This window comes from Agaricus bisporus (genome assembly GCF_000300575.1).
Source record: "Agaricus bisporus var. bisporus H97 unplaced genomic scaffold AGABI2scaffold_6, whole genome shotgun sequence".
Taxonomy (NCBI): Eukaryota; Fungi; Basidiomycota; class Agaricomycetes; order Agaricales; family Agaricaceae; genus Agaricus; species Agaricus bisporus.
In genome coordinates, this window is record NW_006267369.1 from 1,339,557 (window position 1) to 1,354,082 (window position 14,526).

The 14,526-nt window shown below is 47.4% G+C and overlaps 4 protein-coding genes across 4 annotated transcripts in view; 2 read left to right on the forward strand and 2 right to left on the reverse strand.

The window, feature by feature from the left end:
- The window catches only part of AGABI2DRAFT_143695 (hypothetical protein), a gene marked incomplete at both ends in the record, with an annotated part of 2,177 nt that extends 950 nt beyond the window's left edge, over positions 1-1,227 (forward strand). Inside the window, 6 exons of the mRNA XM_006461909.1 lie at positions 65-147; positions 205-282; positions 354-586; positions 644-933; positions 986-1,093; positions 1,145-1,227. Of these exons, the coding sequence (XP_006461972.1) occupies positions 65-147; positions 205-282; positions 354-586; positions 644-933; positions 986-1,093; positions 1,145-1,227 (875 nt within the window). The remainder of the gene's footprint in view (positions 1-64; positions 148-204; positions 283-353; positions 587-643; positions 934-985; positions 1,094-1,144) is intronic.
- A 1,848-nt stretch (positions 1,228-3,075) lies between these two features.
- AGABI2DRAFT_193317 (hypothetical protein) lies at positions 3,076-5,895 on the forward strand. The gene is made up of 14 exons (XM_006461910.1): positions 3,076-3,302; positions 3,358-3,456; positions 3,505-3,608; positions 3,659-3,727; positions 3,780-3,837; positions 3,885-3,978; positions 4,033-4,105; positions 4,159-4,283; positions 4,346-4,408; positions 4,462-4,727; positions 4,774-5,063; positions 5,119-5,226; positions 5,275-5,681; positions 5,747-5,895. The coding sequence occupies exons 1-13, from the start codon at positions 3,103-3,105 to the stop codon at positions 5,355-5,357; spliced, it is 1,632 nt and encodes a 543-aa protein (XP_006461973.1). The 5' UTR covers positions 3,076-3,102; the 3' UTR covers positions 5,358-5,681; positions 5,747-5,895.
- A 450-nt stretch (positions 5,896-6,345) lies between these two features.
- AGABI2DRAFT_118828 (hypothetical protein) lies at positions 6,346-12,243 on the reverse strand (the record flags this gene model as incomplete). The annotated part of the gene is made up of 4 exons (XM_006461911.1): positions 6,346-8,304; positions 8,352-8,450; positions 8,505-11,902; positions 11,967-12,243. 4 exons carry the CDS (start codon positions 12,241-12,243, stop codon positions 6,346-6,348), a joined length of 5,733 nt encoding a protein of 1,910 aa, XP_006461974.1.
- Positions 12,244-12,732: 489 nt separating this feature from the next.
- Positions 12,733-14,468, reverse strand: AGABI2DRAFT_223067 (hypothetical protein). The gene is made up of 4 exons (XM_006461912.1): positions 14,332-14,468; positions 13,726-14,272; positions 13,443-13,669; positions 12,733-12,780 (listed from the first exon to the last, which is right to left on the reverse strand). The coding sequence occupies exons 1-3, from the start codon at positions 14,436-14,438 to the stop codon at positions 13,487-13,489; spliced, it is 837 nt and encodes a 278-aa protein (XP_006461975.1). The 5' UTR covers positions 14,439-14,468; the 3' UTR covers positions 12,733-12,780; positions 13,443-13,486.
- Between the last annotated feature and the right edge of the window lie 58 nt (positions 14,469-14,526).

Genomic DNA, 14,526 nt, shown 5'->3' on the forward strand with positions numbered 1-14,526 from the left:
CCGATACTGAGATATTGCGTAGCTGGCTTCGGAAAGGAATATGGCACTACTTTTGCGATGGTAGGCACTGCGGAGAAGGGATATACCGATGTCGAAGTCAAGGTAGCTAGCGCTGGCGGTCATTCCAGCTTGCCACCGGATCATACGGTACATCTCTCTCTCACCCTCGGTCGGCCGATGTCTTGAGCTCAACCGTGCTTACAGTCAATCGGTATACTTTCAGCAATGTTAACACATTTGGAGTCAAACCCTTTCAAGCTTGAATTTGTCGGTAAAGTCGATGTAAGCGATGAGCTGCTCGCTGACATGCTTTCTCTCAGAGTCGGGACCATCCATTATATGGATCTTTACAGTGCCTTGCTACACATGCAACGAACATGCCACATGACCTTCGGAAGCTGATCAGAGCCTCGACAACTTCCGATGATGCTATGAGCAAGCTGACTAGCACAATGTCTAAGGATCGCTCGATGAAGAATTTGATTGGTACGACCCAGGCCATCGATTTGATCAGTGGAGGCATCAAAGCAAATGCACTACCAGAACAAGCAGCAGCGATTGTCAACCATCGCATTTCTGTGACGAGGTTAGGGTCTTTCCACGATATACGAGAGGTTACTTATTGTTTGCCTGTTGTTTGCAGCTCCCTTAAAGCCACCAAAGACAGAGACGTCCAACTTCTAACGGGTTTAGCAAGCCAATTTAATCTCTCGTTTACTGCTTTCGGTGAAGTTGTCGCGGGAGGCTCCGAAGGCAGCCTTACCCTTGGAGATCCTTTCCACGACGGACTAGAACCGGCTCCGATAACGTCCACAGATGCCGCACCTTTCCAAGTGCTCTCCGGAACCATCAGAGCGACATTCAACTCACACCGTGGTCTCACAGGCCCTGACCATATCTTTGTGACTCCAGGGACAATGTCAGGAAATACCGGTGAGTGGCGAATCATCTTCAAGGGATTGAGGCTGATACGAAGGAACATCAGACACCCGTTATTATTGGGACCTTGCACCCTCCATCTTCCGTTATAATCACCAAAACTTCGGTGACGTGCTTATTGGAGTCCCGAAAGGCATTCACACTGTCAACGAATGTCAGTATGCTTTCTAATTTGTCATTTATAAACGAACTTAAAGTCTCTCAGATATGGAAGCCGACTCCTTCATGGAAATAATTGAATTTTTCACGATGCTCATTCTCAACACTGACGAGTCTACACATTTGTAACAACACAACCGTCTTATAAGTTGTCTTGCCTAGGCGCCCGGAGATGGTGAAACGGACGCTGGTATGATGGCCGTAGTAAGGCTCGTCCTGTCCATCTCAGTCCCAAGTCGTCTAAAAATAGATCATTCATCTAAGAATAAATTGAGTATCATTGTTGCCTGTGTTCGTTATCACTCTTTCTGCTCGAGCTGAAAGAAGTCGTCATCTCAGAACCATAGCAGCTTCGACTGATGTTGGCAACAACGGTGACGTGTGCTTGACAACTTCTCTCTGAATGCTAATCAGTTTGCATTGACTCGCTCATGGTTCAAGATAATATTTGTATTCATATCTGAATGTGTTTCGAGGCTTTTGCTGTAGGATCTTCTTGAAAACCAAGATCATGTTAATGTCTTCCTCGTTGATTGTCCGGGCTTCCACGTTTTTGAACCAGGGCGCGTAGTAAGACAGGCAGTCGTCGTTCCATTGAGTTCTGTGTAAAATTTACTGTCGATGCCGCGGTGACATTATGGTCAAGAGGAGACATCTAATGATCAGTTGGGGCTTCCTACTTGTGGAAGCAGTATCCTTCTAAAGCCTCGATTTCCATGCCGGGATTGGCTAAAGAAACTCTTCTTGGAGTGTATGGTACAAGCCTAGTAGCCTACTACGCAGTTTTCTCGAGATTGCGATGGGCTTCGGGCTTGACGTGCGCAACACGTTCAAGCAAATGCTTGATTTGCGACGTCTCCGTGTTTATCATATGCATCAGATAATTATCTCTTAAATTGACTTCTGTATTCTGTCGACTGCTGTTGTGCCCGACCTTGAGTACCTGAGTCCCCAGCGCAAATGGGGTCAGTGTAGTTGGATGCTCATTGACGCACTGAAGGCTTGATATTCGGTCTACTTGGCTTTCTTGTATTCTTCGATCTCTTTCAAGTTTCAAGGCTTTGGTGCGCACATGTTGAGTTTCTGGACACGATCTGGAAAGAAGAAGACAGACTCTTGGAACTTTGATTGATGAACATGGGTGAGCTTCTTGAACAATTTCAGCAGCCTTCTTTTCTACTTCGAGAAGAGAACCTATCTGGGACTGTCATGCTAAATAAAAAATAGATGGTCAGATTGTTTTTGACTGTGATGAGGAAGGATGGTAACCGCCATTTAAATGACAGGAGTGGAAACAGAAGCAAATAATATTGAGCATCGCATAGCCTGAATTACTATCGAAATGGCTGAGGGACTCGAATTCGAAATCGTTGGTATATTCTGTTTCAGATCCAGAAGTCCACTGGCAGTATCCAAGCCTCTTTGTGAGTCCGTCTATATCGATGGCCCATCGAAGTGGGCTTCTTTTTCACTAATACGGATATGCTTCAAGAGAGGAACTCTTTCAAGGACGAAGCCCGGTCGCGCCCATACCATGCGGTTATTTTGCTTCACACAATGATTATAATCAGATTGGCAAAGATGTCTACTCGAGGATTCAATATGCTTCCTGTGCGAAGCTTCGCGATAGAAAGTAGGGCGTGTATCTTCTTCATTAATATTTTTTGACGTCATAGTAACCGCCAATTACCCGGGACAAGAATCTGATGAGGGTTGTTCTGCGGATCCTTCGTGGAACTGTAGGTCACTATCAGATTATCGGGAGGTGTGGCGTCCCGGTCTTGCAGACGACACCGCTGAGATAAAAGCCATGGGCAACTCAGAAGCTATTTCTCAGATCCGTCTTTCCAGTCTCATATTCTTACGATCATGCAAGAAAAGAAACTCGACTCTTTACCTGTTTACACCGGGCTGGAAACTTGCCCGAAACCATTGCGCCTTGAATCTAAATTCAAATCCCTTCTCCGCCTCCTTATTCTGGCGCTCGTTGCAGGCGCAATCGGAATGGTCGCTTTCCGTAGAGGGGCATCGTACGGAAGAAAATACTTGTCTACCGCTGAAACCTTTGATGGCGCATGTCTTCAAGAAGGCGTACTCCTTCCCCAGATACACGATCAACTATGGGCCAATTTGACTACAACTTTTGGTTCTCATGACTACCAGTCAAAGGCGATTACCTGGCTGAGCGAGGCCATCCAAGTTCGGTGAGCTGTATTACGCTTTTTTCTATGGAATTGGTTTTAAAATAGTGTTATCCAGAACGATAACCAATGATGCAATGGGTGCCATTGGTGTAGATACCGATTGGAAAGAATTTACGCGTTTCCATGAATACCTCGAGAAGGCGTTCCCTCTGGTGTATGTTCTATATCTCCTCATGCGTACTTTTTGTTCATTTGTTCCCAGGTATTCTAACCTTAAAGTGACTAAAGTCAATACGTATGGTATAATATATGAGTGGAAGGGTGCATCCCCTGGGCTGAAACCCATCTTACTCGCTGCCCACCAAGGTATGTCAACAGCAGGTGGCTATGTTCTTATTCAACTCGAAACCCCACAGATGTCGTTCCAGTGGACGAAAATACGATACATCAGTGGCATTACCGACCCTTCGACGGCCACTTTGATGGTATCAATTTCTGGCGTGAGAATCCACAGGGGCTAATTTCCCTTTTCTGCAGGCGAAAAAATCTGGGGTCGGGGAGCATCCGATGATAAGTGTGGCCTCATTGGGGTACTGTAAGTGATTTTGGCTTTCACAGCCCAAATGTCTATAACTTCGGCAGTATTGCTCTTGAGACTCTTATCTCTCATGAATATCGACCAGCTCGAGGCATTGTCCTTGCGTCTGGCTTCGATGAGGAAATCGGCGGATTGAGGGTACGGTAAATTTTGGCCAGAAACGGTTGGAGTCGAATCCTCATCATCTCCTAGGGTGCTGCTACTTTGGCCCCTGTCCTTCAAGAACTCTATAAAGACGGTTTTGCCTTCGTGATTGATGAAGGAAGTGAGTTGAGTTTAACTTGCTTTGAAGACTAACAATATTTAGATATCCTGTAGCTGGCTTCGGAAAGAAATTCGGCACAAATTTTGCGATGGTTGGCACTGCGGAAAAGGGAGCTACTAATGTCGAAGTCAAGGTAGCTAGCGCTGGCGGTCATTCCAGCTTGCCACCGGATCACACGGTACATCTCTCCCATCCTCGGTTGACCGAAGATGCCCATATTAAACTCAATCGTGCTTACAGTCAATCGGTATGCTTTCGGCAATGTTGACGCATTTGGAGTCAAATCCTTCCGAGCTCGAATTTGTCGGTAAAGCCGGTGCAGGTGATGAGCTGCTCGCTGACTTGTTTTCTCTCAGAGTCGGGCCCATCCATTCTATGGCACCCTACAGTGCTTTGCCACGCATGCAGAGAACATGCCTTCCGATTACCGGAAACTAATCATAGCTTCGGCAACTTCTGATGGTGCTATGAGAAAGCTGATTGAGACAATATCTCAAGACCATTTGTTGAAAAATTTCATTGGTACGACCCAGGCCATCAATGTGATTAAAGGAGGCATCAAAGCAAATGCGCTTCCAGAACAAGCAGCAGCAATTGTCAACCATCGCATTTCTGTGACGAGGTTAGGAGCTTTCCACGATACACGAGAAATTGCTTATTGTTTGCAGCAACCTCACAGAGACCAAGGGTAGATACGTCTGGCTCCTGAAGGATTTCGCAAGTCAATTCGATCTCTCCTTCACCGCATTTGGTGAAGTCATTGCGGAAGGATCCAAAGGCAGCCTTACTGTTGGAGAGCCTTTCCATCAGGGACTAGAACCAGCTCCGATAACGTCCTCAGATAAACCACCCTATCGCCTGCTCTCCGGAACCATCAAAGCGACGTTCAACTCACACCGCGGCCTCACGGGCGTCAACAATATAGCTGTGGTGCCCGGGACAATGCCCGGGAATACTGGTCAGTTGTGATTCATTCTCGAGAAGAGATTGATGCTGATACGAAGGACTAATAGACACACGTTTTTATTGGAACCTTTCACCCTACATCTTCCGTTACAATCACCAAAACTTCGGTGACGTGCTTGATTCAGTTCCGAAAGGCATGCACACTGTCAATGAATGTCAGTATGACGATTTATCTTATCATTCATGAAACTTACATTTTTCAGATACGGAAGCTGACTCCTTCATGGAGATGATTGAATTCTTCACGATGCTCATTCTCAACGCTGACGAGTCTACACATTTGTAAAAACGCAACCGTCTTATAAATTGTCTTTGTCATTGAAACCAGGCGTCCGCAGATGGCGGGATGGACGCTGGTTTGCGGCAATAAAGCTCCGGTCCGCTATGGTCCTAGACAGTCTAGGCGAGGCGAAAATAGATCGTTCATCATATAAACTGAGTTTTATTGCCACCTGTGTTGATTTTCGAAATCCTCATGCTACCGCTCTTGCCGCCAGAGCTGATAGAAGTCGTCATCTCAGAAGCATGGCATCTCCGACTGCCACTGAGCGACCGCATCCTCCTCATGACTTCGTTGCCCCTTGTCTGCAGATCCGTACTCGCTGCATACCTACGAATATCTTCAGTCAATGTTTACATCCCCAAGCCGTCCTATGCTAAAAAATTCATACACACATTGCGGGAAGATGGTGCACAGCGCGGGATCATTAGCCCGATCGCAGAACTTTGCCGCACGATGACTTTTGAAATCGCTCGGCAGCTTCCTCTCTCCGAAGTACAGGAGCCTTATGCCTTGCATCGGGCGACGGAGCCACTCATGGGTGTGGCGCTTTCTGATCTACTATATGATCTACGTCTTTTTGGCGATCTACCCAATTTCAAAACTCTGACTATACGCTATATTGACCTCGACCTGATTGATATATTCCTTTGGGCTCGGTTTATTGATTTTCCGAGAACCGTCGAGTGGTTGAATTTGGAGTCTCTACGAACACATGTGGCTGCTCCCGTCAACACTCCGGGACATTTGCTGCTTGACTCGTGGAGGTCGTGCCTCCCTTATATTCGACATTTATGTGTCTCAGGAGGGAGCGAGGAGATCGTGTCTTTATTGGTTGCGATGATGCCCAACCTCGACACTGTGCTACATCATAAATAGGGTGCTGACTTAGAGCCGTGGAAGCGTCGAAAAAGTGTAGTGGAAAAGTGCATGGGACAAGTAGTCCATGTATCAACATATCATAGCTAATTGACTGTACAAGAGACGCGGGAGGTCAGGAAAGAAGGACTTTTCTATTTTCCTGAGCTGCTTTGCAGTCCATACCGTCATGGGCATAATATCCGCAGAAGAGACAAATCCAAGTATCACAGATAGGGCAGCGCGTCATATCGCTGGGCATACCGTATCTGTACACAGTGTCGCAACGGAGGGAAGGGCAGAAAAAGTATTCGCTTGGGTGAGCGAGGACAAAAGAAGTGAAGGCGATCTTGAGATACTCAGGTTCGACGAGGAGAGGCAAGAGATCTCGGGCCGTGGTGTAGGCAATAAATTGCCCACAGAGAATTGTATCTCCGTCACTCGCAGATCCTCTGCCTATGCATCTAACGGGGGCAGCGTGATCCTGGGCGGCATAAATCAAGGCATGTCGAAGACACGCCACACAGTAGGTGTGTCTACAATACAACACCACCGGAGAATCCCCCTCACCGGGTTGCAACTCGCAAATTGCACAAACCTGTTCAGGGCAACTTGACTGGGTACGAGTATCGATGGCCGGTACAGATTCTTGAATTTGACGAACTCTTTGCACCAGGGCTTTGTCGCCCCCTTTGACGACCAGGATGGAGCGGAGTGCATCCAAAGATAGTTTATTAGCTCCAAATGTCGCCTGGATTTCGGATAGTCCACCTTTCACGAGTTGGTGTATGGCATTGCGATGTATTGGGTACTCTTGCAGCGATCCTCGTACTTTCTGTAATAATTTCTTGATAGACGAAACTCCCTTCTCTTGTTCAGTTCCTACAACGTGAACTTGACGAGTTTGAGTATTCGGAAAAACATAAAAAGCGTCTTTCGAGTTGAGAACCTCAATGACCTTCAAACTGCTCGTAGAGTACAGATACTCATCCCATTCCGGTTGATTTCCAACGTTCACGACTATCGAACCGCGACAAATAGCCTGCAAGGACACATTGGCCTTTGCGAAAGCCGAGCGTTCTTCCGGCGATGAGTAGAGATAGACCATGTGACGACCCACCAGTTCGCAAGATTCGATGATGACGCGACCCTCGCATCGAATGTGAAGTGCTGCGATCTCAGTCGAGACTGCTTTGAACATATCGTTCGGTAGTACGTAATGAGCGAACCAAACCCTCTCGACGACAAGCGGTTGTTTCCCGAGAAACTTGGGTTTTGTTCCATGCTTCTTCAATGCTCGAAGCATTTGATCCTTCGAGTCGAAGCGCGCAAAGGCAACCGCATTGACTTTAAAAGACTCCTCCGGAATACCGACAAATATCTTCAATCCCTCAAGCTGCTGAAGTATATCCCGAGGCTTCTCAATGTACGTTGGCTCGCTGATGGTGATCAGCTTTGCATCCTCGACTAGACTCTTTAAATCTTCCTTCTTCGTACCGGAAACCAGTCCTTCCAGCTTAATCGCATACAGATCCTTTTGCCTCTTATCGGGCCGCAGAAACGAGGCAGTCACCTTCTTATCATGGACGACACTCCCGTGCAGTTTTTCTGCCATCGCCTTTGCTCTAGTGATGGTCGGATAATATACCCATGCTGCTTGAGCAGGCAATGGCCACCTGAACCTCAGCCAAGTAGTCGTGGTAGATGCAACCTCGACAGGTAAAGCCGTGTCAAGAGTTCCATCGAGGTCCCTAGCAGCAGCGGCAGCGTCCCTTGTTTCCTGAAATTCGACGCGAATAGTAACGGAAACTGGTGGCGGCGAAGGATCTGTCTCCAATGTGTCCGATGGTTGTTCATCGCCTTGTTCATCGTCTGAGGGGTGATCAGGTTGTTCCTGCTCGATGACAATATCATTGATAGGTCCGTACTTATTGACGGCATCATGGACTCGGTTTTCTGTAATACCGGGAGGACCTTCAAGTATCAGTGTTTGGGAATCAGTAGCCACGGTCACTTTTTCGGGAAGACATTCACGGCTGAAGACGACAGCGCAGCCGAAAATCGATTTTTCAACAAGAGGATGGCCATAATCTCTCTGAATATTTGGTAAATCAAAGGAAACGCGTTTATCGTTGAACTCACGGCCACAGTACTGTCTTGCGGATCAAACTGTGACATCCGAGTATCAGCTTCTGAAGCATTCGGTTCCAGCACAGGCTCTTGCGCATCTTCAACTTCATTCTGTTAGAAACGTTAGCACCTTATAATTGAATATATTGAGGGATATGAGCGCACCAGTCGCTCTGAATCAAGAGGCTGGACGTGACCGGAAACTGCAGCGCCCCGATGCCCCTGTTCATGGTGTTGATGTTCGTCTGTGCGAAAGGTTTCAAAACCCACAATTTGTTTAATATCTCGCTGCATATCACTTCCGCATTCATGCTCAACACGAGGAACAGCATCATCATCATTTGCCACTATCTCTTCATATTGAGCATGCGGAGTACATTCGCCTTCATCCATATTCTTTCCCATAGCGCCCTTCCTCTTCACATCAGATTCATCACTCCGAACATCTCGACGGCTGAATCTACGTTCTTCTTCATCCCGGAGGCCTTCAAAATTTCCTGCGGCCGCGGCTGCATCATGGGAAGAAGTACAAATGTCACCATTGGAAGAACGACCAAGATAGAACTGGCAGGAATTGTTACCCGCGGAAGGATTTTCTACTGACCGATTGTTGAAGGTGCGCCTCTGGTCTGGGCTGCGATCAATACGAGGAGAACGCCAATTCTCTTGTTGTCCGACGCTATGAGGAACCCCCACTTCGCTGCCAGCTGGACTTGCGGCAACTTCAGTGTTCCAGTCTTTGATGGACCCACGATCATATTGATATCTACCACCATATTTTGAGGACTTCTGGGGCGAAGAAGTTCCTACGTCTTCCTCTGGTTGAGTTGCATACGTAGAATCTTTCTTGGAACGATATTGTTGTGATGTATCTCGTGAACCATGACCGCTGCCTCTGCCAAGTTGAAGATCATGGCTGAAGCGGCAATCTGATTCGCGAAAGCATCGGCCTTGCTGGAAATGATGACATATTTCTGAGGATTTGTCGTCATTCCAGCGCTTATGGGTATCACGTCGATAACTGGGCGGGTCATAATTGCTTTCCTTTCTGCCATTAGTTCCCCAGTCTCCGCTCCGGTCATTGGCCCCCTTATTTTTGTTCCCTCGTCCACTGTTGTCGTTTGCCTGGTCGTTCCAGCCGCTCGTGGCAGTATTATTTGTGTCCCAGCCGCTCGCGGCATTATTAGTCGTGTCCCATCCGCCCGCATCATTAACGTTACCATAGGTCCACCCTTTAGCCCATTGATCCTCTTCTGTGTTTCCACCTTCCTGATCTTTATTTTTACCGTCGGCCTGACTTTGATTTTCATCCCATCCAGTTGCACCATTATTGTGTGCCAATCCATCTGCCTCTTTATCATAGCCTGAAGCGTCCTCGTTATGGCCAAAGACCTGACCTTCATTCTCGTTCCGATCGTTTTTGACAGCGGCACCAAATTCACCAATATGAGCGAACCCACAGGAATCACCATTCCTACAAGTACCCATTGGCCAATACTGACATGGTTTCGCAGACGGAGCAGGGAAAGCCCGTTCGCTGGTAGATTGGTGTTTGTCGGTAGAACAGTACGAACATCCAACATTATTGCAGTAGCCATGCGATTGGATATTAGGGCATGGGACGGAAGCGGTGTCGTGATAGTAAGGACAGTTCTCGCCATTTTTGCACGTTCCTTTCAAAAAGAACGCACATATACGTTTAGTAGACTGTGTTTGCGATTGGTGACCCGCCGCATTCGTAGATGGTGTTGCATGCTGTTGTTGAGATGTTCCACTCCCAGTTGTGATCAAGTTTGGCTGGGGATCCTTGAAGAGTAGCGTGTATTCCTCCAGAGTCAAGCAATGCCGGAATCCACACACTTTTCCTGGCACGCACAGATTCTCTGCGTAACTCTTACAGAAAGCCACATTTGGATCGCATAACGGATCAGCAAAATGGCTCCAGTGAAGCGTGATAGAAGGGGAGGTGATAGAATTCACGTTTTGTGAAGAGTCATTACGAATGAGATGCTTTTCGAGAGAAATTTGAAGCGGTTGCGGGTCTTTGAAGAGAAGTGTATATTCGTGAGGGGCGATGCAATGACGAAACTTGCAAGCTTCGGAAGTGGCATTGGAGCATTTGTTCTGTGCAAAGGCTTTACAGAAAGCAAGGTTGGTGTCGACAGCAGGATCCGCGAAACGAGACCAATGTAGAGACATTACTGAGATTTGAGGTCCCCGAGAGACGAGCGGGGTTTGAGAAGGAACGTCAGGAGTGACATTCATATGGGCAATCTGAACCGGTTCTGGCGAAGGCTGGATTTGAGAGGGGGGAGGAGTTGGCGCTCGTTCGCTGCCCTTGATTGATGAAGCTGGCCGGTAATTTTGTTTTGGAGCGGAATACGACCTGAAAGAAGCCTCACTTTTTGCTGCCTCAACCTCTTCTCTTGCCTCTTCTTCTCCTCTGGCATCCTCCTCTTCTCTTGCCTCCTCCTCCTCTTCCGCCACCTCTTCTATCCCCGCCTCCATTTCTTCCCCCACCTCCATTTCTTCCTCCGCTTCCTCTTCTAAAGTGTATTCGTCCGGTGAACGGCTTTGATCCTCTACCACACTTTGCCCCTCCTGCCCATTTTCCTCTTCTTCTTCAGCAAGGCCGCCATATTCATCATACTCTTGTTCTTCGGCATCCCCACCTTTGTTTGAAGCATATTCCAGCTCACCATCCTGAAAATTGGTTCCCTCGCCCTCGATAGTATCCGGTTCATCGCGGACGGCATCCTCGGGTAGTACCTTCTGGTGTGATTCATCGTCGTCAGAATCATCCCAACGGTCTGGTACGGTTCTCCCATCAACCCTCGTTGGCAGACGACTTCCATCATCATCTTCTGCACCCCAAGTATTTTCGGCTCTGACCGGAGTTTCTCTCGGAGCTTCGTTCCAGCCCCAAGTATCTTCACCACTCTCGTCATCATCGTTTCTGCTTTTATTGCGGACACTGGTCAGGTCATCTGAGGCGGCGGTAGTCTTTTCGCGACCCTTGTCGAAGTCATGAGAGTCAAAGCCATTATCTTGGTCATCGGCTTCAGCTGGTAGTTCAGAGTCGCGTGGATCAGTAAGATCGGAGTCAAATACGAGTGGAGGACGTTCATCGTCCGATGATTTGTCATTATCATTCCCGGGAGGAGTGTGTGTTTGGGTAGAACCACGACCAGCAAGGCCCGGGGGAGGGGATTGTTCTTCGACATCTTCTAGAGTAGTTTTAACAGTCTCCTCGTGAATAACCTCGTCCTTAACCTCTTCAATGAAAGCGCTGCTCTGGTCGTTGAACTGATCGTGGGATACAGAGACGGCAGGAGGTTCATTCCAGCTCGTTCTCGGCTGTTCCGCTGGTCTTGAATAGTTGGAACCAAACCGATCATTCGAACCCCGTCCGACCCCCCCTAAGTTTGGACGAGATGGACTAAGAGGTGCAGACTGTTGTTCGTGTGAGAACTTGCAATTGCGGCCCATTTTACAACGGCCCCTTAGGAACCATTGACAAGGTGCACGAGTCCCGTTAGAACGGGGTGCACGGGAAAAGGCATCTATTGAGCACAAAAATCAGCTTTTCGGAAGCATTGAACAAGATGGTTGAAAGATAACACGTACCGTTGACTGGAATTGGTGGACTTGCTGGACGCGGGTCGATGGACTTGATTGAATGGGAGAACTTGCAGGGAGACTCCTCGTTTCCACATTCGCCAAAGTAGAGACGAAAAATACAGGGAGAAAGATAAAGAAGGTCTTTGCTACTATCGGGGCCACCGGGGGAGGGCTGGTCCTCGTTCGATTCGTCGTCAGTGACAATGTCGGCTACGGGGGGACTGGACGTTGATGGATGCGAACGGGAATGCGGACCAGTTTGCTTGGATTTTCGTTTGACCATGGGAAAGCAGAAAGTTGGGAACTGCGGGTAGGTTCTAACTTAGATGAACGGGACTTTATATATCATGAGTGTTCGCCACGCTGGTGTCAAACTAAGAATAGAATTTGGGTCGATTTATGTAAGTTGTGTCTCCTACTTTAATGGGTCCTTGGGGTAAAGCACTAGATTTCAAGGCAACTGCGACATATGAATAACCGTTTCCTGAAGTTAATCGGACAGAGGTGGTGTTGTGCAAGAAAGGTCAAATGATGTTTCTTTCATAATGTTCGATGCTTAAATTCCAAATTCACCGTCTCGATAGCTCGGTTCACGCTCGGGTTTGCGGAAGCTATCCCACCAGAACAGTGACAATTACTTGTTTTGTCCAGCGAGAAAAATATTCGTGTATGCAATCACCGGTTGAATCTGTGTTGTTTAAGCGGGAAGGTAAGTGGAAAGAAGGAAAGATCGAGAAAGTATGACTGCGCTTCTGCTGTAAGCGGCTTGAATAAGTTTAGCACGAGTCTATTCTGTCCAATTTATCTCCACAAACACTACAGTGTTCCACCACTCCTTTGCACACCTGAATGAAATTCGCTTGCCAGAGAAGTTATAGATTGAAGGTTGAAAATTAAATTATGTAGGGCTATTGTGTAAGTTGTAACAACCCCTTCTATATAGTTTTTAGAGTAGTTTAGATAGCGGAAGGAGTTGTGCAATGCTGGCAGTGCGGGAGCCTATTTTAGCCGATTTTCATTCCTTTGCACAGCGTGACAGTGTGCCATCATCAGCGCATCACCATCATCATTGTCTGCTCTCTTGTCACTCATTTGTCACGCTGGGACGTGATTTAGGCATCATTTCATAGAAGCATTATCCCTCCCGCAATATTTCCCCAATGATTGTAGTATTTTCTTCTATAAAGTACTAGTCATGTATGCTATCTATCCCTAGAACCACTATTGGGACCAATGGTTTGCTGGGGATGTTAATATTCCCAATCTACAAAACTCATGAAGTTGATTTTCTCACACTCAGGCATTGTGTTGCTTTTATCAACCCGAGAACGAAACGGATTGTCATGAAATTTCTAGAGAGCATTGATATAATATACATAAACCTAGGTATGACAGCAACAGGGATTATATGTAGAGGTGAATGAGCTACGGCTCAGTGTGCAAAGGAGTGGTGGTGTGCAAAGGAGTGGTGAAACACTGTACATGATGAGCGATGGAAAGCAATGGAATGTATGATCGGCGGGAATTCACGCGACATCCATGCTTTGAATTTGGCTCCAGGCAGCTTCATAATCGATGCCTTCCTGGGAGAACCGTTGAACTATCGACCGATAATCTTCGGGTGTCTGTTTCAGTGCATCCTTCTCATTATTGAATGATCGCTCCCAAGCCGATAAGAGGTCGTATTTTCCTTTGTTCCTGAGGCAGGCCTAGATTAAAAAATTGTTTGACATTGTAATTGAATTCATTCGTTTAGGAAGCTTACTTTGAACAAATCCACCTCTTGTTGGACCGAAACGATATGATGCAACCGCCAAAGCTCCAACCCAGACCAGACACCATCATGTTCCCTCCAAAAAGTAAATTCAAGATCCTCCTCATTCACTTGGCCTGCCGACATGGCGGCATATATATCCATGATTACGAGGTGTTCCAGCACCCAGAAATCAGCCGCAAGAATGGAAGCAGGGTTCGTGTACAGCAAGGCTGGGTTGATCGCGCGCAAAGAAAGCCGCCAGTGCTTCTCTAATGATTCGGGTATGGCCAGAGACTCGCGTGGTGCGCGGCGAAGAATGACTTCCGTACGCTTGAAACCATATCTCCAACGTAAAAGGCATTCACCGAAAAAGAAAGGTGCGAGTGTCGTCAGACATAGAATTGATATTGCCCAAAACAGAACGAGGCCTTGAGTAATGCTGAACGTCATGCGCAGCGATTGCGGCGCGTTGGGAGAAAAGTCGTAAAATATGAAAAGCGTAACTATGGCTCCGAGGAGAGCGACGTTGTAAACGAGGCTGCGAAGAAATAAGAGCCTGTAAGAAAGGCATCAGGTCAACGTTATGAGTATATATTAGGGGATAAGATGGCTTGCCTCTTTCTCGATAGCGAAGTCCTATCGATGCGAGTGATGAAACCCGTGTGGCCATGGTGAGCAGCAAAGATACGCGCGAGGGGACTGTCGGTGGGGAGAAGCGTCATGAGGGGGAAGACCAGCTGCCTGGAGACTCCATCGAGGACCCGTCGAGGACAATAAGGTGACCGAATACAACAGGCGTCACATAGTAGA